At 46.1% G+C, this 24128-nt stretch overlaps 1 protein-coding gene across 1 annotated transcript in view; it reads right to left on the bottom strand.

Annotated features, from left to right (window-relative positions):
• The window catches only part of LOC112235884 (short transient receptor potential channel 7-like), a 62302-nt gene that overhangs the window by 8615 nt on the left and 29559 nt on the right, over positions 1-24128 (bottom strand). The window contains exons 6-9 of the mRNA XM_042302843.1: positions 21257-21521; positions 8119-8314; positions 6877-7098; positions 2726-2806 (exon numbers count right to left, since the gene is read on the bottom strand). Of these exons, the coding sequence (XP_042158777.1) occupies positions 2726-2806; positions 6877-7098; positions 8119-8314; positions 21257-21521 (764 nt within the window). The remainder of the gene's footprint in view (positions 1-2725; positions 2807-6876; positions 7099-8118; positions 8315-21256; positions 21522-24128) is intronic.

Here is a 24128-nt window from a genome sequence, read left to right as displayed (position 1 = left end):
AGGAACACACCAGGTAGGTCCGAGATACTGTTGTGAAGAAGTTTAAAGCCGGATTTGGATACAAAAAGATTTCCCAAGCTTTAAACATCCCAAGGAGCACTGTGCAAGCGATAATATTGAAATGGAAGGAGTATCAGACCACTGCAAATCTACCAAGACCTGGCCATCCCTCTAAACTTTCAGCTCATACAAGGAGAAGACTGATCAGAGATGCAGCCAAGAGGCCCATGATCACTCTGGATGAACTGCAGAGAGCTACAGCTGAGGTGGGAGACTCTGTCCATAGGACAACAATCAGTCGTATATTGCACAAATCTGGCCTTTATGGAAGAGTTGCAAGAAGAAAGCCATTTCTTAAAGATATCCATAAAAAGTGTCGTTTAAAGTTTGCCACAAGCCACCTGGGAGACACACCAAACATGTGAAAGAAGGTGCTCTGGTCAGATGAAACCAAAATTGAACTTTTTGGCAACAATGCAAAATGTTATGTTTGGCGTAAAAGCAACACAGCTCATCACCCTGAACACACCATCCCCACTGTCAAACATGGTGGTGGCAGCATCATGGTTTGGGCCTGCTTTTCTTCAGCAGGGACAGGGAAGATGGTTAAAATTGATGGGAAGATGGATGGAGCCAAATACAGGACCATTCTGGAAGAAAACCTGATGGAGTCTGCAAAAGACCTGAGTCTGGGATGGAGATTTGTCTTCCAACAAGACAATGATCCAAAACATAAAGCAAAATCTACAATGGAATGGTTCAAAAATAAACATATCCAGGTGTTAGAATGGCCAAGTCAAAGTCCAGACCTGAATCCAATCGAGAATCTGTGGAAAGAACTGAAAACTGCTGTTCACAAATGCTCTCCATCCAACCTCACTGAGCTCGAGCTGTTTTGCAAGGAGGAATGGGAAAACATTTCAGTCTCTCGATGTGCAAAACTGATAGAGACATACCCCAAGCGACTTACAGCTGTAATCGCAGCAAAAGGTGGCGCTACAAAGTATTAACTTAAAACCTCTTAAGGAGGCTGCGAATTTTCGCAGCTTTTTGTTAAAAATCACGCAACATTTCAGAGTCCTGCTACTCATGCCAGGAATATAGTATATGCATATGATAAGTGTGTGTGTATAGAAAACACCCTGAAGTCTCTAAAACTGGTTAAATCGTGTCTGTGGCTAGAACATAACGTGTTTAGGAGTCAAAATCCTTCGAAAAACTGCTCACCCAAAACAAAAATAATATCCATCCGCCAGTCAATGTATTGTCTAAGGCTGAAGAAAATCCATGTCAAGCCCCTGTAAACGCCTACAGCTTCCACACGATGTCGCCAATGCTGTCATTTAGGGGCTGGTTTATCCTTGGTTTGGAAACGTGACGCATTTCCTTTCTTTGGGCTCACCACAGGATGTTTTGAAAGTGAAAACATGGACGATGATTTCAAGACTTGCTGCTATCGAATACAGATCGCCCTGTGATCAATTTAATAGACTATTAACGTTTATTAATACCTAAAGTTGGTTTAGAAAAGTCATTTGAAGTGATTTGTAAAAGTATATAGGTAACTTTTGTAATTTTAAAAAGTGACGTTGCGTCATGTAAAGGGGCATTTTTCTGGATCAGACCGGTCTTCAGCAAATCACATTTTGGGTATACAATGACGGATTTAATCGGGAAAAAGACCCAATTGTGATGTTTATGTGACATATAGGAGTGCCAAGAAAGAAGCTCGTCAAAGGAAATGAATGTTTTATATTTTATTTCTGCGTTTTGGGTAGTGCCGGCTACCGCTAAATCTGTTGTTTTGTTGACGGTCTGGTATTATGGGGGGTGCATGCTATCAGATAATAGCTTCTCATGCTTTCGCCGAAAAGCATTTTACAAATCTGACTTGGTGGCTAGATTCACAACGAGTGTAGCTTTAATTCACTACCTTGCATTTGTGTTTTAATGAAAGTTTGAGTTTTATCGAAAACAATAGGTTGCGCTCTAAAATATCCGCTGATTTGATCCCGCCACAGGAACATCCTCCCTAACAAGTTTTAAGGGGGCTGAATAATTTTGCACGCCCAATTTTTCAGTTTTTGATTTGTTAAAAAGTTTGAAATATCCAATAAATGTCGTTCCACTTCATGATTGTGTCCCACTTGTTGTTGATTCTTCACAAAAAAATAGTTTTATATCAGTTTTATATCTTTACCTTGCTCAAGGGCAAATCAACAGATATTTCACCCTGACAGCTCGGGGTTTCGAACCAGCGACATTTCAACTACTGACCTAATGCTTTAACTGCTAGGCTACCTGCCATCCTGTGTGCACTACATACGCAGTCACTGTGAGAAGCTGACCTGACATACCAAAATAAATTGTGTGTGTCAGGAGAAAGGCTTTTAGAGAGAAGCATAATGGTCTGTGAGAGGCACAATAGAATGACCTCATGACAGAGGAAGAGAGAAGATTTCCCACAGGGCAAAGGTGGACAGAAAGACCTTTCCTCATTCCATCCCTCTATCCATTTTCCCCATTCAGTCAATCACTCCACACTCCTGCTCATTTATTCAGCCATTACCTGCTCCCACTAAATCCATTTCTCGATACCTCATTAAACCTTTGTCGCCTCGTTTTCTTTCCTTCTTCGCCCACTCATTCCCCTCTGATATTTCTCACATATTACCTCTACCTTCCCCTCTTTCTTTCTTGCTTACTTTCTATATATCTCTCGTACCTGGTATCTGGTGGGATGTTTGATGGGTTTTCTGAGAGTGGACTCCTCTCGTGGGCGACCGTGGGCTCTGTAGCGTTTGCCCTGCAACAACACAACATGAGTTCATATATATTAGTAGGTTTTCACTCCAAACATAAACTAGCAAACCTGATTTAAAATAATTAGCTGCTTGATAAGCTGAGTCAGGTTTGTTACAACTAGGGCTGGAGTGAAAACCTACAGGAAGCTAGTTCTCTGCGAACGCAGATTGACATTAAAGTGTAGTCAACTTTGTTCTAAGAGCAAAAATAATCTGATAGGATTTGTTCTGCCCTAAACCAACCAACCTGTTTGTAAAAGATTCTCTGTTCAAACCTCCGCCATGTTTTCAAAAGTTGTGCATCTGTTAAACTCCGCCCATTGACCTTTTCGAAACCCAATCGGATTTGTTCTGCCCTAAATCAGTCAGCTATTTCCTGCCCTTAGAACAAAGTTGACTACACTTTATGTCAGTCTGCTCCAGGAACAGGGATGGAGAGCTCTGGTCTAAATCCAGGTGCTGGTATTGGCAGGATCAACTAGCATTCAGTATGCAGGAACAACTAGAGAAGACAGACGACCAACCTTGACTTAAGTTACATTTTGTTGTTGCAGTGCATCAATAACATAAGTTATATATGAGGACGAGTTAGACACAACAACACAAAATGAGACGCTAGAGAGGAGGTTAGAGAGCATGACAGCCATATGAGTCACTGCAAATCTAGGTAAAATCAAATCAATGTTTATTGGTTGCATACACAGACTTGCAGGGGAAACAAAATGCTTGTGTTTCTAGCTCCAACAGTGCAGTAAAATGCTTGTGTTTCTAGCTCCAACAGTGCAGTAAAATGCTTATGTTTCTAGCTCCAACAGTGCAGTAAAATGCTTGTGTTTCTAGCTCCAACAGTGCAGTAAAAAGCTTGTGTTTTTAGCTCCAACAGTGCAGTAAAAAGCTTGTGTTTCTAGCTCCAACAGTGCAGTAAAAGCTGGCAATACAAAATAATACAATACAACATAACCCAAAAATAAAAAATATAGAAATGAAGAAATATCAGAACAAGCAATGTCAGAGTCCGGAATAAAAATATATAGTATTCAAAACATTAGGAACACCTGCTCTTTCCTGACCAGGTGAATCCAGGTCAAAGCTATGATCCCTTACCGGGTCACTTGCTAAAATCATTTCAATCAGTTTAGTTGAAAGGGAAGAAACTGGTTAAAGGACTTTTAAACCTTGAGACATGGATTGTGTATGTGTGCTCTTCAGAAGGTGAATGAGCAAGAAAAATATTGAAGTGCCTTTGAATGGGGTATGGTAGTAGGTGCCAGGTGCACTGGTTTGGGTGTGTCAAGAACTGCAATGCTTCTGGGTTTTTCACACTCAACAGTTTCCCGTGTGTATCATAAATGGTCCACCACCCAAAGGACATCCAGCCATACAACTGTGGGAAGCATTGGAGTCAACATGGGCCAACATCCTATTGGAACACTTTTGACACATTGTAGAGTCCATGCACTGACGAATTGAGACTGATCCGATGGCAAAAGGGGGTGCAATGAAATATTAGGAAGGTGTTCCTAATGTTGTGTACACTCATACACTACCATTCAAAAGTTTGGGGTCACTTAGAAATGTCCTTGTTTTTGAGAGAAAAGCACATTTCTTGCCCATTAAAATAACATGAAATTGATCAGAAATACAGTGTAGACATTGTTAACGTTGTAAATGACTATTGTAGCTAAGGCTAATTGATTATTAGAAAATCCCTTTTGCAATTATGTTAGCACAGCTGCAAACTGTTGTCCTGATTAAAGAAGCAAAAATAACTGGCCTTCTTTAGACTAGTTGAGTATCTGGAGCATCAGCATTCTATCAGTCTATTCTTGTTCTGAGAAATGAAGGTTATTCCATGCGAGAAATTGCCAAGAAACTGAAAATCTCGTAAAACTCTGTGTACTACTCCCTTCACAGAACAGCGCAAACTGGCCCTAACCAGAATAGAACGAGGAGTGGGAGGCCCTGGTGCACAACTGAGCAAGAGGACAAGTACATTAGAGTGTCTAGTTTGAGAAACAGGCGCCTCACAAGTCCTCAACTGGCCGCTTCATTAAACAGTACCCGCAAAACACCAGTCTCAGCGTCAACAGTGAAGAGGCGACTCCGGGATGCTGGCCTTCTAGGCAGAGTTGCAAAGAAAAAGCCATATCTCAGACTGGCCAATATAAATAAAATATTAAGATGGGCAAAAGAACACAGACACTGGACAGAAGAACTCTGCCTAGAAGGCCAGCATCTCGGAGTCGTCTCTTCACTGTTGACGTTGAGACTGGTGTTTTGCGGGTACTATTTACACATGTGGTAGCCATGCTGGTTACAAACTATAATTTGTTGTTCAACAGGACAATGACCCAACACACCTCCAGGCTGTGTAAGGGCTATTTGACCAAGAAAAAGAGTGACGGAGTGCTGCATCAAATAACCTGGCCTCCACAATCACCCGACCTCAACGCAAATGAGATGGTTTGGGATGAGTTAGACTGCAGAGTGAAGGAAAAGCAGCCAACAAGTGCTCAGCATATGTGGGAACTCCTTCAAGACTATTGGAAAATCATTCCTCATGAAGCTGTTTGAGAGAATGCAAAGCTGTCATCAAAGCAAAGGGTGGCTACTTTGAAGAATCTAAAATCTAAAATCAATTTTGTTTTGTTTGACCCTTTTTTGGTTACTACATGATTCCATATGTGTTATTTCATAGTTTTGATGTCTACAGTATTAATCCACAATGTAGAAAATAGTAAAAATAAAGAAACTGTGTATATAAATAGATAGAAAATAATACTGTATTATATGTTATATTTATTTCTGTGCTGCAAACATGATTCCTATTACCTTGGAATAATGTGTATTATGTCACTGGGTGTTGATGTATCTGCTCTCTGCTCTGCTAAATATCAATGACCTAGTTTTAATGTCCTCTTCTAGATTTACTTAGTGTCCTACGAGTCCTTATTTTCATTTTGGCAGGAGATACGCTCAAACACACACACACACACGCACGCACATGCACATAGATATTCACACACAGATCTGGGGCTCGAAAGGCTGCTAAGCTTGACATCATCAGTGTCATGGCAAACTGCAATGGGCCTTGAAACTAGTCCTGTATACTAACACACACACACACACACACACACACACACACACACACGCTCAATAACAAACAGTTACAAACACAATGTACACGACGTACGCAAACACTCTAAAAGTGAAGCAAGTTGCCGTATACATGCATATCTCCTTCAGGAAGAGAGAAACCGCTGCAGTTCGCTCCAACAAACTCACTTTACATTTTGTCCCGTCTTCCTAAGGTCTAGTGTGAGTCTGCGTATCGATTGCTCACCTGATGCTCTGCTCAGTTGTGTTTCATAGCCAAGCCATCAGCTCTCTGTCTACCCACAGAGGGAGTTCTATAAAAACCGATCCTGCCTCTACAAACCAGGTTAAGCATTAGGTAGGAGCGGGCATATCCAACAGTTCCTATAATACATCCTGAAGCCTTTGAAATACATCCAATAGTCTCCACAACACATCCACCACCAAAATAACCCAAGCGGCTTTTGCAACAGCTTTGGCAAAACATTGTGCAGTGCCATTTAGATTTGGCACCATGCCTCCCTGGATGTTCAGCTATGCCTTGGCAAGACCGATTTTTAAAAATATATTGTTTTTATTTCACCTTTATTTAACCAGGTAGGTCAGTGGTGAACACGTTCTCATTTACAACTGCGACCTGGCCAAGATGGAGCAAAGCAGTGCGACAGAAACAACACAGAGTTACACATGGGATAAACACACGTATAGTCAATAACACAATAGAAAAGTCTATATACAGTGTGTGCAAATGTAGTAAGATTTACCAAGGATCTGCTTAGCACCATTCACAGCAAATTCTCACCTGGTATTCCAATAAGCTAAACAAACAAAATACATTTAAAATTGTATTTTAAAAATGTTCTTATCTTATTACACTGAAAATAGCTTGGTATAAGATCAAACACTTACTAGCATCTACAGTATGTATTGATACATTTAGGGTTTGACTTTTGACCTTTGCCCTCTCCCCTCTGACCTTGAGTCGTGGGTTAAGCATGCCCATCTCTAGCTCGTTGTCGTGGCGACGCCCCTTGGCCTTGCAGAGGTGAACGATGCAGGCCTTGGTGCGGAGGACCAGGTAGTACCAGGATTTGGGAGAAGGCACCATGTTGAAAGGAGCGGGCAGAGTGCGACCCTCGTCAAAGTAGGACATCCACAGCTTGGCACGGGCAAACTTCCACTCTACATCTGCATCTGTCTGGAGGGGACACACACACATGGACATACAGACACAAACAAATAAATGCATGCGCACACCGCACACATAAACACACACATTGGTACAGTCATGTGGGATTAACAATATTTCACACTGAATATTTGTTTCTTTGACTAAACATTATCATAACACGACCATTGTATGATTATAAATGTAAGATTGGATAATTCCTAATGAATGCATTATTAATAGGACTGACCTCTATAGGAATGACTTATTAATAGGAATGACCTCTATGTGAATGAGTTATTAATAGAACTGACTCCTATATGAATGACTTATTAATAGGGCTGGCCTCTATAGGAATGAGTTATTAATAGGACTGACCTCTATAGGAATGACTTATTAATAGGACTGACCTCTATAGGAATGACTTATTAATAGGACTGACCTCTATAGGAATGAGTTATTAATAGGAATGACCTCTATGTGAATGAGTTATTAATAGAACTGACTCCTATATGAATGACTTATTAATAGGGCTGGCCTCTATAGGAATGAGTTATTAATAGGACTGACCTCTATAGGAATGACTTATTAATAGGACTGACCTCTATAGGAATGAGTTATTAATAGGAATGACCTCTATGTGAATGAGTTATTCATAGAACTGACCTCTATGTGAATGAGTTATTAATAAAACTGACTCCTATATGAATGAGTTATTAATAGGACTGACCTCTATAGGAATGACTTATTAATAGGACTGGCCTCTATAGGAATGAGTTATTAATAGGACTGACCTCTATAGGAATGACTTATTAATAGGACTGACCTCTATAGGAATGAGTTATTAATAGGACTGACTTCTTTATGAATGAGTTATTAATAGGACTGCCCTCTATATGAATGAGTTATTAATAGGACTGACCTCTATATGAATGAGTTATTAATAGGACTGACTTCTTTATGAATGAGTTATTAATAGGACTGACCTCTATATGAATAAGTAATTAATAGGACTGCCCTCTATATGAATGAGTTATTAATAGAACTGACCTCTATCTCTTGGTAGGAGCTATTGATCATAGCGATGAGCATGTTGAGTAGAACCACCACCATAGTGACGTTATAGACCCCAAACAGCACATAGCCAATATTCTCTATGAACTTATGGTCATACTTCAGGACCACGGAGATCACCTCCGACAGACCGAAGATGGACCAGAACAGAGTCTTAAAGCTCTCCTCCACCCTGGGGAAACACACACGGATGCACACGCAAGCATGAGTCTGTAAACCAGAGTATAGTGTTCTTTTAGTAGAGTTTATGAGCTGGCACTGATGAAATAGCTGATGAGTCATGTCCAATTCCAACACATTATCCCCCCACCAGGAAAGCTCAATCGAAGAGGCAAGTTCTCCTGTTCCACTTTGGAACAGCCCAGGGCTTTTGTCTGTGATTTGGTTGTGCATGGAATGGAACAGGTTGAAAACGTCTGGTCCAGTCTAGTCTAGTCCAGTCCAGTCCATTTGGTTCTGCTTTTAGTCTCAGTGCTCAGTACAAGTTGGTCGAATGAGGTGACATTGCTCTAGCTAGCGCTGTCAGACACCCAAGCTCTGAGGGGGTTTGGAGTGAGCTAAACATACACTTTGCCAAATAAACATTCAATGAATGGCAAAGCAAGAGGGAGGGGTGAAGGGGAAGAGAGATGTCGGCTACAGGCCTGTGTGTGCACTTCAATAATAAACCTCTCCTCTTTCAGTGCTTAGAGCCACACACACTTCATCTTTCTAGGAAGAGTGGAAAACGCTGCTTAACCTACAACTCGCTCTCTATGTCTTGTTCTCTGTCTCTCTGTCTTCTCACAGACTCACAAAATCTTAGAACTCGGATAACTCTGTAGTAACTCGCTAAAATAACTAACAATATGTCATCTGTCAGCTCGATGTGCTGCAAGGCCCAGTATGTACAGTAACATGCATGTGGTACCATGGCTGAATAAACCTAAATCCTCTCTCTATTGGACAATGTTCTCATGTGGAACGGTATTCAGACCCCCATATGATAGTCCATCCACTTGATCCTTGCTGATGTTTATTGACTTCCCTTTCATCTGACCTGGAGCTCACGTGACAAACTAACGTCAATATGCAAGACTCTTTACATGTATTTAGAAATGAATGTACATGTTATTAGGCAGGGAAAAGGAGAGGTTTCTAATAGAAGCTTATGACATACACGGACATCCCCACTTGTCTGCAGAGATACAGTAGTCCTTTCTATACGTGAACAATTCTATCAGTCGCCGGCTACCACTACCCCTCCTATTCACACAGAGAGCAGACCAGCGGATATTGATGCCGGCTGCTGAGCCGTCATTAAACGCTTCTGTCTAGTTCCCTAACAGCTGGTCACAGCGGGTGCCTTCAGAGACACAGTCAGCCTTAACCCTCAGGAGAGCACCTCACTGACAGGAGAGAGGGAGGCAGTACAAGGCACCACACACACACACACACACACACACACACACACACACACACACTCCCTACGAGGGAGAATGGCGGCAACTCACCTCTAGTCTGTGTGTGTGTGTAATCCAAACCCAATTACTGCTCATCTACTTCCTCAGGAGACTGATATGAACACACAGTAGGTCCCTCTCGCTCGCTCTCCCTCTCTCTCTCTCTCTCCCTCTCTCTCTCTCTCTCGCTCGCTCTCTCTAACTTTATTTTCCATTATTCCTTTTCTCGATCTTTCTTCAGTGCCACTCTCTCCCTCACTTCCACTCTGTCTCTCTCTCTAACTATCTTTCTCTTTAGCTCACTCTCTCTCTATAATCAGGGAAATCAATGCTGCAGATCATTAAATTACCGACTTTAAAAAAAAATTAAAAAGAATTCTCTCGCTCTAGCTCATCATTCCGATATTAAAATCCTCTCCCTCCCTCTCTATCCCTCCCTTATAGCATTTCTATATGAACTTCCCTCCCTCCTTTACTCTCCTCCCTCACCGCCTCCCTCGCTCCATCTAGCAGTGCTATCTCTCAGGAGAGTGGTGCAGACAGACATCTTCAAGTATTAAACTCAGATCAACTTTCCTCGATCACGCCGCTGAGCCGTATCCATGGTGACAGACGGGTAAGCACCTCTGGTCTTAATCAATGTGATTTGTTTGAGTGGGTGTATGTGTAGTGTGTGTGTCTTCTCTGGTCATATGTATTGAATAGGGAATTGAACAGTGCGAGACAAGCAATTAGGAGCTTCATGACAACACGAGTGTCCATCACGCTCTATAAATTCTCTCTCTCTCTCGGCACATCCCGACTTGCATATCCCCTGGAAATAAAAGAAAAGAGATCATCCGTTCACCTACTCTGCATCTCACAAAGACACGGCGGTTGGACTCATCAGACCAAAGGACAGATTTCCACCGGTCTAATGTTCATTGCTCGTGTTTCTTGGCCCAAGCAAGTCTCTTCTTCTTATTGGTGTCCTTTAGTAGTGGTTTCTTTGCAGAAATTCGACCATGAAGGCCTGATTCACGCAGTCTCCTCTGAACAGTTGATGTTGAGATGTACCTGTTACTTGAACTCTGAAGCATTTATTTGGGCTACAATCTGAGGTGCAGTTAACTCTAATTAACTTATCCTCTGCAGCAGAGGTAACTCTGGGTCTTCTTTTCCTGTGGCAGTCCTCATGAGAGCCAGTTTCATTATAGTGCTTGATGGTTTTTGCAACTGCACTTGAAGAAACTTTAAAAGTTCTTGAAATTACTGACCTTCATGTCTTAGAGTAATGATGGGCTGTATTTTCTCTTTGCTTATTTGAGCTGTTCTTGACCTAATATGGACTTGGTCTTTTACCAAATAGGGCAATCTTCTGAATACCACCCCTACCTTCTCACAACACAACTCATTGGCTCAAACGCATTGAGAAGGAAAGAAATTCCCCAAATGAACTTTTAACAAGGCACACCTGTTAAGTGAATGCATTCCAGGTGACGACCTCATGAAGCTGGTTGAGAGAATGCCAAGAGTGTGCAAAGCTGTCATCAAGGCAAAGGATGGCTACTTTGAAGAATCTCAAATATAAACTCTTTTGGTTACTGCATGATTCCATATGTGTTATTTCATAGTTTTGATGTCTTCACTACTGTTCTATGATGTAGAAAATAGTAAAAACAAAGAAAAACCCTGGAATGAGAAGGTGTGTGCAAACTTTTAACTGGTACTGTACATATGTTCCTTTTTTACCCCCACGCTAAACTGTCATGCCATACCACCAGGCCTCTCTCTCTCTCTCTCTCTACTCTTCAGCTCTCACAAAATATATCTCACTCTCTTTGGTTTTGCCCTCTCCCTCCTCAGCTTGTTCTCCATGTCTGTGTGTCTTCTTCAGCTTATCCCTCTGATTCTCTCTCTCCTGTCTGTGCCAGTGGCCTGTTTCCCTTATTGTGCCCACACAAACAGGCCAGCCAAGAATCCTCCTCTGCTTCTCTCCATCCCCCTCTAGTCTCTCCTTCCCCCTCTAGTCTCTCCATCCCCCTCTAGTCTCTCCTTCCCCCTCTAGTCTCTCCTTCCCCCTCTAGACTCTCCATCCCCCTCTAGTCTCTCCATCCCCCTCTAGTCTCTCCATCCCCCTCTAGTCTCTCCATCCACCTCTAGTCTCTCCTTCCCCCTCTAGTCTCTCCTTCCCCCTCTAGACTCTCCTTCCCCCTCTAGACTCTCCATCCCCCTCTAGTCTCTCCATCCCCCTCTAGTCTCTCCATCCCCCTCTAGTCTCTCCTTCCCCCTCTAGTCTCTCCTTCCCCCTCTAGACTCTCCTTCCCCCTCTAGACTCTCCATCCCCCTCTAGTCTCTCCATCCCCCTCTAGTCTCTCCATCCCCTCTAGTCTCTCCTTCCCCCTCTAGTCTCTCCATCCCCTCTAGTCTCTCCATCCCCTCTAGTCTCTCCATCCCCCTCTAGTCTCTCCATCCCCCTCTAGTCTCTCCATCCCCCTCTAGTCTCTCCATCCACCTCTAGTCTCTCCATCCCCCTCTAGTTTCTCCTTCCCCCTCTAGTCTCTCCATCCACCTCTAGTCTCTCCTTCCCCCTCTAGTCTCTCCTTCCCCTCTAGTCTCTCCTTCCCCCTCTAGTCTCTCCATCCCCCTCTAGTCTCTCCATCCCCCTCTAGTCTCTCCATCCCCCCAGTCTCTCCATCCCCCTCTAGTCTCTCCATCCACCTCTAGTCTCTCCATCCCCCTCTAGTCTCTCCTTCCCCCTCTAGTCTCTCCATCCACCTCTAGTCTCTCCTTCCCCCTCTAGTCTCTCCTTCCCCCTCTAGTCTCTCCATCCCCCTCTAGTCTCTCCATCCCCCTCTAGTCTCTCCATCCACCTCTAGTCTCTCCATCCCCCTCTAGTCTCTCCATCCCCCTCTAGTCTCTCCATCCCCCTCTAGTCTCTCCATCCCCCTCTAGTCTCTCCATCCCCCTCTCTCTCTCCATCCCCCTCTAGTCTCTCCATCCCCCTCTAGTCTCTCCTTCCCCCTCTAGTCTCTCCTTCCCCCTCTAGACTCTCCATCCCCCTCTAGTTTCTCCCCCCTAGTCTCTCCATCCCCCTCTAGTCTCTCCATCCACCTCTAGTCTCTCCTTCCCCCTCTAGTCTCTCCTTCCCCCTCTAGACTCTCCTTCCCCCTCTAGTCTCTCCATCCCCCTCTAGTCTCTCCATCCCCCTCTAGTCTCTCCATCCCCTCTAGTCTCTCCATCCCCCTCTAGTCTCTCCATCCACCTCTAGTCTCTCCATCCCCCTCTAGTCTCTCCTTCCCCCTCTAGTTTCTCCATCCACCTCTAGTCTCTCCTTCCCCCTCTAGTCTCTCCTTCCCCCTCTAGTCTCTCCATCCCCCTCTAGTCTCTCCATCCCCCTCTAGTCTCTCCATCCACCTCTAGTCTCTCCTTCCCCTCTAGTCTCTCCATCCACCTCTAGTCTCTCCTTCCCCCTCTAGTCTCTCCTCCCCCTCTAGTCTCTCCATCCCCCTCTCGTCTCTCCATCCCCCTCTAGTCTCTCCATCCACCTCTAGTCTCTCCTTCCCCCTCTAGTCTCTCCTTCCCCCTCTAGACTCTCCATCCCCCTCTAGTTTCTCCATCCCCCTCTAGTCTCTCCATCCCCCTCTAGTCTCTCCATCCACCTCTAGTCTCTCCTTCCCCCTCTAGTCTCTCCTTCCCCCTCTAGACTCTCCATCCCCCTCTAGTCTCTCCTTCCCCCTCTAGTCTCTCCATCCACCTCTAGTCTCTCCTTCCCCCTCTAGTCTCTCCTTCCCCCTCTAGACTCTCCATCCCCCTCTAGTCTCTCCATCCCCCTCTAGTCTCTCCATCCCCCTCTAGTCTCTCCATCCACCTCTAGTCTCTCCCCCTCTAGTCTCTCCTTCCCCTCTAGACTCTCTCCCCCCCTAGACTCTCCATCCCCCTCTAGTCTCTCCATCCCCCTCTAGTCTCTCCATCCCCCTCTAGTCTCTCCTTCCCCCTCTAGTCTCTCCTTCCCCCTCTAGACTCTCCTTCCCCCTCTAGACTCTCCATCCCCCTCTAGTCTCTCCATCCCCCTCTAGTCTCTCCATCCACCTCTAGTCTCTCCTTCCCCCTCTAGTCTCTCCATCCCCCTCTAGTCTCTCCATCCCCCTCTAGTCTCTCCATCCACCTCTAGTCTCTCCTTCCCCCTCTAGTCTCTCCATCCCCCTCTAGTCTCTCCATCCCCCTCTAGTCTCTCCATCCCCCTCTAGTCTCTCCATCCCCCTCTAGTCTCTCCATCCCCCTCTAGTCTCTCCATCCACCTCTAGTCTCTCCATCCCCCTCTAGTTTCTCCTTCCCCCTCTAGTCTCTCCATCCACCTCTAGTCTCTCCTTCCCCCTCTAGTCTCTCCTTCCCCCTCTAGTCTCTCCTTCCCCCTCTAGTCTCTCCATCCCCCTCTAGTCTCTCCATCCCCCTCTAGTCTCTCCATCCCCCTCTAGTCTCTCCATCCCCCTCTAGTCTCTCCATCCACCTCTAGTCTCTCCATCCCCCTCTAGTCTCTCCTTCCCCCTCTAGTCTCTCCATCCACCTCTAGTCTCTCCCCCCCTCTAGTCTCTCCTTCCCCCTCTAGTCTCTCCATCCACCTCTAGTCTCTCCTTCCCCCTCTAGTCTCTCCTTCCCCCTCTAGACTCTCCCCCTCTAGTCTCTCCTTCCCCCTCTAGTCTCTCCTTCCCCCTCTAGACTCTCCTTCCCCCTCTAGACTCTCCATCCCCCTCTAGTCTCTCCATCCCCCTCTAGTCTCTCCATCCCCCTCTAGTCTCTCCTTCCCCCTCTAGTCTCTCCTTCCCCCTCTAGACTCTCCTTCCCCCTCTAGACTCTCCATCCCCTCTAGTCTCTCCATCCCCCTCTAGTCTCCATCCACCTCTAGTCTCTCCTTCCCCCTCTAGTCTCTCCATCCTAGTCTCTCCATCCCCCTCTAGTCTCTCCATCCACCTCTAGTCTCTCCTTCCCCCTCTAGTCTCTCCATCCCCCTCTAGTCTCTCCATCCCCCTCTAGTCTCTCCATCCCCCTCTAGTCTCTCCATCCCCCTCTAGTCTCTCCATCCCCCTCTAGTCTCTCCATCCACCTCTAGTCTCTCCATCCCCCTCTAGTTTCTCCTTCCCCTCTAGTCTCTCCATCCACCTCTAGTCTCCTCCCCCTCTAGTCTCTCCTTCCCCCTCTAGTCTCTCCTTCCCCCTCTAGTCTCTCCATCCCCCTCTAGTCTCTCCATCCCCTCTAGTCTCTCCATCCCCCTCTAGTCTCTCCATCCCCTCTAGTCTCTCCATCCACCTCTAGTCTCTCCATCCCCCTCTAGTCTCTCCTTCCCCCTCTAGTCTCTCCATCCACCTCTAGTCCTCCTTCCCCCTCTAGTCTCTCCTTCCTAGTCTCTCCATCCCCCTCTAGTCTCTCCATCCCCCTCTAGTCTCTCCATCCACCTCTAGTCTCTCCATCCCCCTCTAGTCTCTCCATCCCCCTCTAGTCTCTCCATCCCCCTCTAGTCTCTCCATCCCCCTCTAGTCTCTCCATCCCCCTCTAGTCTCTCCATCCACCTCTAGTCTCTCCATCCCCCTCTAGTCTCTCCTTCCCCCTCTAGTCTCTCCATCCACCTCTAGTCTCTCCTTCCCCCTCTAGTCTCTCCTTCCCCCTCTAGACTCTCCATCCCCCTCTAGTCTCTCCATCCCCTCTAGTCTCTCCATCCCCTCTAGTCTCTCCTTCCCCCTCTAGTCTCTCCATCCCCCTCTAGTCTCTCCTTCCCCCTCTAGTCTCTCCATCCATCCCCCTCTAGACTCTCCATCCCCCTCTAGTCTCTCCATCCCCCTCTAGTCTCTCCATCCCCCTCTAGTCTCTCCATCCCCCTCTAGTCTCTCCATCCACCTCTAGTCTCTCCTTCCCCCTCTAGTCTCTCCATCCCCCTCTAGTCTCTCCTTCCCCCTCTAGTCTCTCCATCCACCTCTAGTCTCTCCTTCCCCCTCTAGACTCTCCATCCCCCTCTAGTCTCTCCATCCCCCTCTAGTCTCTCCATCCCCCTCTAGTCTCTCCATCCCCCTCTAGTCTCTCCATCCACCTCTAGTCTCTCCATCCCCCTTCTAGTCTCTCCATCCCCCTCTAGTCTCTCCATCCCCCTCTAGTCTCTCCATCCCCCTCTAGTCTCTCCATCCCCCTCTAGTCTCTCCATCCCCCTCCAGTCTCCCATCCCCTCTAGTCTCTCCATCCCCCTCTAGTCTCTCCATCCACCTCTAGTCTCTCCATCCCCCTCTAGTCTCTCCCCCCTCTAGTCTCTCCATCCCCCTCTAGTCTCTCCATCCCCCTCTAGTCTCTCCATCCACCTCTAGTCTCTCCATCCCCTCTAGTCTCTCCTTCCCCCTCTAGTCTCTCCATCCACCTCTAGTCTCTCCTTCCCCCTCTAGTCTCTCCTTCCCCCTCTAGTCTCTCCTTCCCCTCTAGTCTCTCCATCCCCCTCTAGTCTCTCCTTCCCCCTCTAGTCTCTCCATCCCCTCTAGTCTCTCCATCCACCTCTAGTCTCTCCATCCCCCTCTAGTCTCTCCATCCCCCTCTAGTCTCTCCATCCCCCTCTAGTCTCTCCATCCCCCTCTAGTCTCTCCATCCCCCTCTAGTCTCTCCTTCCCCTCTAGTCTCTCCATCCCCCTCTAGTCTCTCCATCCCCCTCTAGTCTCTCCATCCACCTCTAGTCTCTCCATCCCCCTCTAGTCTCTCCATCCCCCTCTAGTCTCTCCATCCCCCTCTAGTCTCTCCATCCCCCTCTAGTCTCTCCATCCCCCTCTAGTCTCTCCATCCACCTCTAGTCTCTCCTTCCCCCTCTAGTCTCTCCATCCCCCTCTAGTCTCTCCATCCCCCTCTAGTCTCTCCATCCCCCCAGTCTCTCCATCCACCTCTAGTCTCTCCATCCCCCTCTAGTCTCTCCTTCCCCCTCTAGTCTCTCCATCCACCTCTAGTCTCTCCTTCCCCCTCTAGTCTCCTTCCCCCTCTAGACTCTCCATCCCCCTCTAGTCTCTCCATCCCCCTCTAGTCTCTCCTTCCCCTCTAGTCTCTCCATCCCCTCTAGTCTCTCCTTCCCCCTCTAGTCTCTCCATCCCCTCTAGTCTCTCCTTCCCCCTCTAGTCTCTCCATCCCCCTCTAGTCTCTCCATCCACCTCTAGTCTCTCCATCCCCCCTAGTCTCTCTTTCCCCCTCTAGTCTCTCCATCCACCTCTAGTCTCTCCTTCCCCCTCTAGTCTCTCCTTCCCCCTCTAGACTCTCCATCCCCCTCTAGTCTCTCCATCCCCTCTAGTCTCTCCTTCCCCCTCTAGTCTCTCCTTCCCCCTCTAGACTCTCCATCCCCCTCTAGTCTCTCCATCCCCCTCTAGACTCTCCATCCCCCTCTAGTCTCTCCATCCACCTCTAGTCTCTCCATCCACCTCTAGTCTCTCCATCCACCTCTAGTCTCTCCATCCCCCTCTAGACTCTCCATCCCCTCTAGTCTCTCCATCCACCTCTAGTCTCTCCATCCCCCTCTAGACTCTCCATCCCCCTCTAGACTCTCCATCCCCTCTAGTCTCTCCATCCCCCTCTAGTCTCTCCTTCCCCCTCTAGACTCTCCATCCCCCTCTAGTCTCTCCATCCCCCTCTAGTCTCTCCATCCCCCCTAGACTCTCCATCCACCTCTAGACTCTCCATCCCCCTCTAGACTCTCCTTCCCCCTCTAGTCTCTCCATCCCCCTCTAGTCTCTCCATCCCCCTCTAGTCTCTCCTTCCCCCTCTAGTCTCTCCATCCCCCTCTAGTCTCTCCTTCCCCTCTAGTCTCTCCATCCCCCTCTAGTCTCTCCTTCCCCCTCTAGACTCTCCATCCCCCTCTAGTCTCTCCATCCCCCTCTAGACTCTCCATCCCCCTCTAGTCTCTCCATCCCCCTCTAGACTCTCCATCCCCCTCTAGACTCTCCATCCCCCTCTAGTCTCTCCATCCCCCTCTAGTCTCTCCTTCCCCCTCTAGACTCTCCATCCCCCTCTAGTCTCTCCTTCCCCCTCTAGTCTCTCCATCCCCCTCTAGTCTCTCCTTCCCCCTCTAGTCTCTCCATCCCCCTCTAGTTTCTCCTTCCCCCTCTAGTCTCTCCATCCCCCTCTAGTCTCTCCTTCCCCTCTAGTCTCTCCATCCCCCTCTAGACTCTCCATCCCCCTCTAGACTCTCCTTCCCCCTCTAGTCTCTCCATCCCCCTCTAGACTCTCCATCCCCCTCTAGTCTCTCCTTCCCCCTCTAGTCTCTCCATCCCCCTCTAGTCTCTCCATCCCCCTCTAGTCTCTCCATCCCCCTCTAGTCTCTCCATCCCCCTCTCTTCACTCATACTCATTCCTCCTTTCCTCTTGCTTTTATCTCATTTGTTTATCTTCCTCCTCTGTCAAATTTGCCCTCCTCTATTTTCTCCTCTACTCGCTGACGCTTTCTATTTTCCTCAAATAGACTCCGTCCTCCCTCTATCTTCTACTTCCTGACTCCACCCCTCCCCCTTTCCTGTATCTCTCCATTACTCTCCTCTCGTCTGGCAGTCAGGTCTGTACAGCAGTGTACTAATGCATGGCTGACTAGAACATAGAGACAGGCCTACTGCTTCTCCAGAGGTGCCTAGCTGAGAATCCTAATAACCTGCCGTGTGTGTGTGTGTGTGTGTGTGTGTGTGTGTGTGTGTGTGTGTGTGTGTGTGTGTGTGTGTGTGTGTGTGTGTGTGTGTGTGTGTGTGTGTGTGTGTGTGTGTGAGAAATAATATGTGTGCTTTTGTGTGTGAGTGAGTAGGTCAGTGTGTTGGGTTCTGGAGGCCAGAATAGTAGCCATTAGGGCATACAGTCTTCATTAGGCCTACTCCAGCTGTACCTTCACTGCCTGAACCCTCCAGCCATCCTCCAAAGAACCGCCTTCACCCTCTCCACAGCCCCCACTCAGAGTGCTTCCTCCTGGGGTATCGTTATCACCACCACCTGCCTCCCTCAATCAGCACCGGAGCCATCAAACCTGCCCTCACTACCATCCTCCATCAGAAGCTGCCATGTCTGTTATACTCAAGAACACAGAGAGATAGCAGATACATGCACGTACGTACACACACACACACACACACACACACACACACACACACACACACACGTCTAAACCAACTGTTCTGAAGCATCATGCAAATTCAACCAACTTTCCAATTATCCTCTCTCTGGACTTCCCCCTTTCCTGCCAACTCACCACACCTGAAATCACTCTGCTAATCAACATTCCGCTCCCATTCCTCTGGTATAAAGCAGCGTGTGTTTTCCTTAGTGTTTGGTGAATAGGGCAGCCCCAGTGTTTTCCCTTTCCTGTCCATGGCTGAGTTTAGACAGGCAGCCTAATTCTGATCATTTTTTATCAGTCATATCAGATCTTTTCAAACCAATTAGTGAAAAAATATCAGAATTGGGCTGCCTGTCTAAACGCAGTCCATGTTGTGCATACCTGAGTTTAAGTAAGTGCCTTTTCATGTTTGGAGACTGTATAATGATAACTTCCTAGCCTGTATATATACACATAGACACATATATATATATATATATATATATATACAGTACTAGTCAACATTTTGGACACACCTACTCATTTTTTTTCATTTACTATTTTCTACATTATAGAATAATAGTGAAGACATCAAAACTATGAAATAACATGTATGGAATCACGTAGTAACCAAAAAAGTGTGAAACAAATCCAAATATATTTTCAATTTGAGATTATTCAAAGTAGCCACCCTTTGCCTTGATGACAGCTTTGCACACTCTTGACATTCTCTCATGCAAAGCATCCCTAAAGATTCACTATACCACCGTTGGTACAAGGTTCTTACCGTGGAATGCAGTGTTTGGTTTTCACCAGGCATAATGGGGCCCATGTCATCCAAAAAGTTATACTTTTGACTCATCTGTCCATAGAACATTCTTCCAAGAGTCTTGATGATCTTCCAGGTGCTTTTTGGCAGACTTGAATCAACTTTTTCGAGGAGATGGGTCCCATTATGTCTGGCGAAAACCAAACACTATATTCCACCTCATACCAACGGTTAAGCATGGTGGTGGTAGTGTGATGGTTTGGGGAATTCTTTAGTTACCAGTGATGTCCTTTGTTCCTGTGTGTTATACTTTTCTACATTCTCCTATTAGTTATGACACTTCGTATATATGCTAATATATCCTCTCTTTTGTATCCTCCAGAACTGAAGACCCATTCAATATCTCAATTCCCCCCCGGGACCCCACGGGCTCTTGTGTCCTTGTGCTGGGCCTTCGTTAGTTAGTTAATAAATGAATACCCTGCACTGGAAACCTTGTCCTACACCAACATTCCTGTATTCTGACCTGCAATATCACTCCTCAACCTAGCCTAAGATACAGTCCAACCCACTCCTTTTCTTTACCAGGTAAATGATTGATGTAAATTCCACCTGGAAAACGTGACTTCTGTTATGGTCTTTTCTGACTCCATTAGTAATTGGAGTCATAGTGACCCCTTGTGGTACCAGTAAGAACTTGTGAATGGTAGAATTCATACAGAACAGCTCACTGGTTGATAGGTTACTATGAATTCAAGTGGAATTATATATCAGCTGGATTCCTCAAAACTGACATCGGAAACAAATCCCAACTGTGTTTCAAGGTAAAGTCAACACAGGCTACGTTTCGATTGGTCTTCTGACCAATTAGATCAGCTTCCCAAAAAAAGAGCTGATGTTAAAAGATCTGATGTGATTGGTCAAAAAGACCAATTAGTGGAAAAAAGTTGAGTGTGCTGTGTGAACGCAGCCCTTGAGGGTACCATTCAGGTCTTAGAGTCCAAGACAGAGGCCTAAAACTGAATATCCGCTGTAGGGAGTAGAAGTGATGAGTCCGACGTTTGTACCGGTACCGCCTCAGCAGACTGGTGGTTCTATGTGATCAGCCAAGCAGAACCCATCCCAGACTCCACCGTTCTCTGTGGTTCTACTTCACTACACACAGATGGAACAGAGGAGTTCTCAAACTCATAAAAAAGGACTGACTGACTGACTGACTGACTGACTGACTGACTGAGACAGACGGACAGGCTGGACCCAAAATCCATTAGCAAAGTGACTGAGATGATTGAGTGGGAAGTTTCAGTTTCAGAAAGAGTGATAGAATGATCAAATGATAATGTGTCTCTAGTTTAAAGTGGTAAAAGTACATTCTGAGAGGAGAGGAGGGAAGAGGACTGTGTCTGAATGAGTGTGTGTCTTCTTTCTCTGAGATAAATGTTGACAAATGGTTCTTAAACGAGCCTGCCACAGGATAAAGACTGATCACTTTGCGACGTTGCTATAAAATCCACAGGCGGACATTAAATAAAAGTAAATGTGCCTGTCATCACTGATGTGAAAGGACCAGCTGGTTCCAGAAAACATCATAGTGGATTTCCACTGATAAACTGGACAGAGATGTAGCCAGACACTACTTCCACCTGTCCTGTCAGAAAAGAGCTTTGAAAGAAAGGTGACCTTGTGGGATTCCACCAGTATCTTTCCTAAATAACATGTCACTTGACCCCCCCCCCCCCTCTCCCTCCAAATATGTGTTTCACTCATCTCACTAATCTTCCATTTGTGTGTGTTTCAGTGTGTGTGTGTGCAGGATGTGTATTGTATTTTCTCACTCACGTGGTGAAGGCAGGGTTGTACTTGGCTCCTAGGTAATACGAGTAGAGGTTGAACATGCCGATCATGAAGGCCACAAACACCATAATGAAGATGACCATGAACTTGAAGATGTCCTTCACCGTCCGGCCCAGGGAGATCTGGAGGGGGCCGAAGCTCTCGTTGGCTGGCAGGATGTAGGCGATGCGGGAGAAACTCAGCACCACAGCAATGGCATACAGACCTTCTGAGATGATCTGGGGGTCCGATGGACGCCACTTATTCCTGGCTGAGACAAACCGTAGGGAGAGAATGTGAAAAAGAGAAGAGTGTGTGGAAAAGAGAAGAGTAACCAAATTAAGAAAGCAGCCAGGTCACCCCATGATAAGTCAGTATTTGACGTCCATCCATGTCTGAGGATGTCGGGAGATGATATGAAAACCGGCCACAAGGGGCAAATTGTGCGCTGCTAGGGCGTTGTGGGCAGGGATGGCAGATAAATGTAGGCACCTGCCTCTGATTCCAAAGGTTACAAGTTCAAATCCAGTGATAGAATGTTGTTTTTGTGACTTTTGTTTTAAGCCTATCCCATACCTTGACCTTTACCTTAACAATTCAGAGTTAATGCCTAACATTAAAGTGGAACAGACAGCATTTTAGCAACATGAAATCTCATGTACACCCAGTTTAATGTAGCAAAACTTGAAATGTTATATTTTTATTTTTTACATTGGATAAAAGTAGAGACACAGAGCTAGAAAAGGGTACGTCACACACAACAGTTGAGGAACAGTGGGAGGTAATTCTGCTTTGAAAGTTGATAAACTTGTAACCCCACTTTTGAGAAAATGGCCTTTGAATATTATAGGACACCTACTGGAGACCTCTTCTTTGTCTACATCCAGTCAGCATCGTTCACACCCTCTTAAGCTTTAGCCCCGCCCATCTCTAAGGAGTGTTCAGAGAACACACTGGACGTTCTGGTTGAGTAGGGTTGATCAAAGCCTTCTGTCTTAACAACAGCAGTCAAGCACCCAAGCTAACTGGCTAACGTTGGCTAGCTTGCTAGCTACTTCCAGACACAAATGAGAGAACAGCTCACTCTGACCATTTTACTTGCCCTAGCAGAGCTGGTTAGGCTGTTTTTATGTTGGTGACTGCAACTGTGCTGCTGGCAACAATTTAATTATGCTGTTTTGCCAACGTTGAATGACACTGGCCATATTCAACGGGTGTTGAGTGTTGAATAGTTATTCTGTGCTCAACAGTGAAGAGGCGACTCTGGGATGCTGGCCTTCTAGGCAGAGTTCCTCTGTGTTCTTTTGCCCATCATAATCTTTTCTTTTTATTGGCCAGTCAGATATGGCTTTTTCTTTGCAACTCTGCCTAGAAAGCCAGAATCCAAGAGTCGCCTCTTCACTGTTGACGTTGAGACTGGTGTTTTGCTGGTACTATTTAATGAGATGCCAGTTGAGGACTTGTGAGGCGTCTGTTTCTCAAACTAGACACAATGTACTTGTCCTCTTGCTGTTGTGCACCGGGGTCTCCCACTCCTCTTTCTATTCTGGTTAGAGCCAGTTCACGCTGTTCTGTGAAGGGAGTAGTACACAGCGTTGTACGAGATCTTCAGTTTCTTAGCAATTTCTCGCATGGAATAGCCTTCATTTCTCAGGACAAGAATAGACTGACAAGTTTCAGAAGAAAGTTATTTTTTTCTGGCCATTTTGAGCCTATAATCGAACCCACAAATACTGATGCTCCAGATACTCAACTAGTCTACAGAAGGCCAGTTTTATTGCATCTTTCATCAGCATAACAGTTTTCAGCTGTACTAACATAATTGCAGAAGGGTTTTCCAATGATCAATTAGCCTTTTAAAATTATGAACTTGGATTAGCTAACACAACGTGCCATTGGAACACAAGAGTGATGGCTGCTGACAATGGGCCTATGTACGCCTATGTAGATATTCCATTAAAAATCAGCTGTTTCCAGCTACAATAGTCATTTATAACATTAGGTCTACACTGCATTTCTGATCAATTTGATGTATTTCTGATCAATTTTATGTTATTTTAATGGACAAAAATGTTGCTTTTCTGACAAAAACAAGGAAATGTCTAAGTGACCCCAAACTTTTGAATGGTAATGTAACCGTTTATTTAAAAAAGTAGCCCTTTTTCCATGATTAAGATCTTGTCTCATCATTGCAACTCCCCAACGGGCTCAGGAGAGGCGAAGGCCGAGTCAGGCGTCCTCCGAAATTTGACCCGCCAAACCGCTCTTCTTAACACCCGCTCGCTTAACCAGGAAGCCAGCTTCACCAATGTGTCGGAGGAAACACTGTTCAACTGATGATGGAAGTCAGCCTGCAGTCGCCTGACCCGCCACAAGGAGTCCCTAGAGCGTGATGAGCCAAGTAAAGTCCCCCAGCTAAAACCTCCCAACGCTGGGCCAATTGTGCACCGCCCTATGGGACTCCCGGTCATGGCCGGTAATGACATAGCCTGGGATCTAACCCGATGCTGTAGTGACACCGCAACACTGCGATGCAGTGCCTTAGAGCACTGCGCCACTAGGCAGAAAATATAACCGATTTTTAAAACCTCTTATGAAGTTGGTTTTGTAGCATAAATTGGGAATTATATATTTTTTGACTGATATTATGATTGTCTGTTTGTTTCATATCTGCAAAGTAGGTAAAACGCTGTCAGTTCCAGTTTAAGATTTATGAATGAATACCTAAACTTAACCCTAAACATTTGGAGTTAATACCTAAAGGGAACCTTAAACACTTTGCAATTTGAAGTTTGAGAAACATGGATGAACATCTAATTCTGGTGTGAGACTGTGAGAGCTAGTTGAAAGAAAGATTTTAAACAGAGAAAGTTTGTTT

This window comes from Oncorhynchus tshawytscha, linkage group LG21 (genome assembly GCF_018296145.1).
Source record: "Oncorhynchus tshawytscha isolate Ot180627B linkage group LG21, Otsh_v2.0, whole genome shotgun sequence".
NCBI classification, from domain to species: Eukaryota; Metazoa; Chordata; class Actinopteri; order Salmoniformes; family Salmonidae; genus Oncorhynchus; species Oncorhynchus tshawytscha.
Note: the sequence above shows the minus strand (reverse complement) of the source record. Positions and strands in the feature narration are given on the sequence as shown.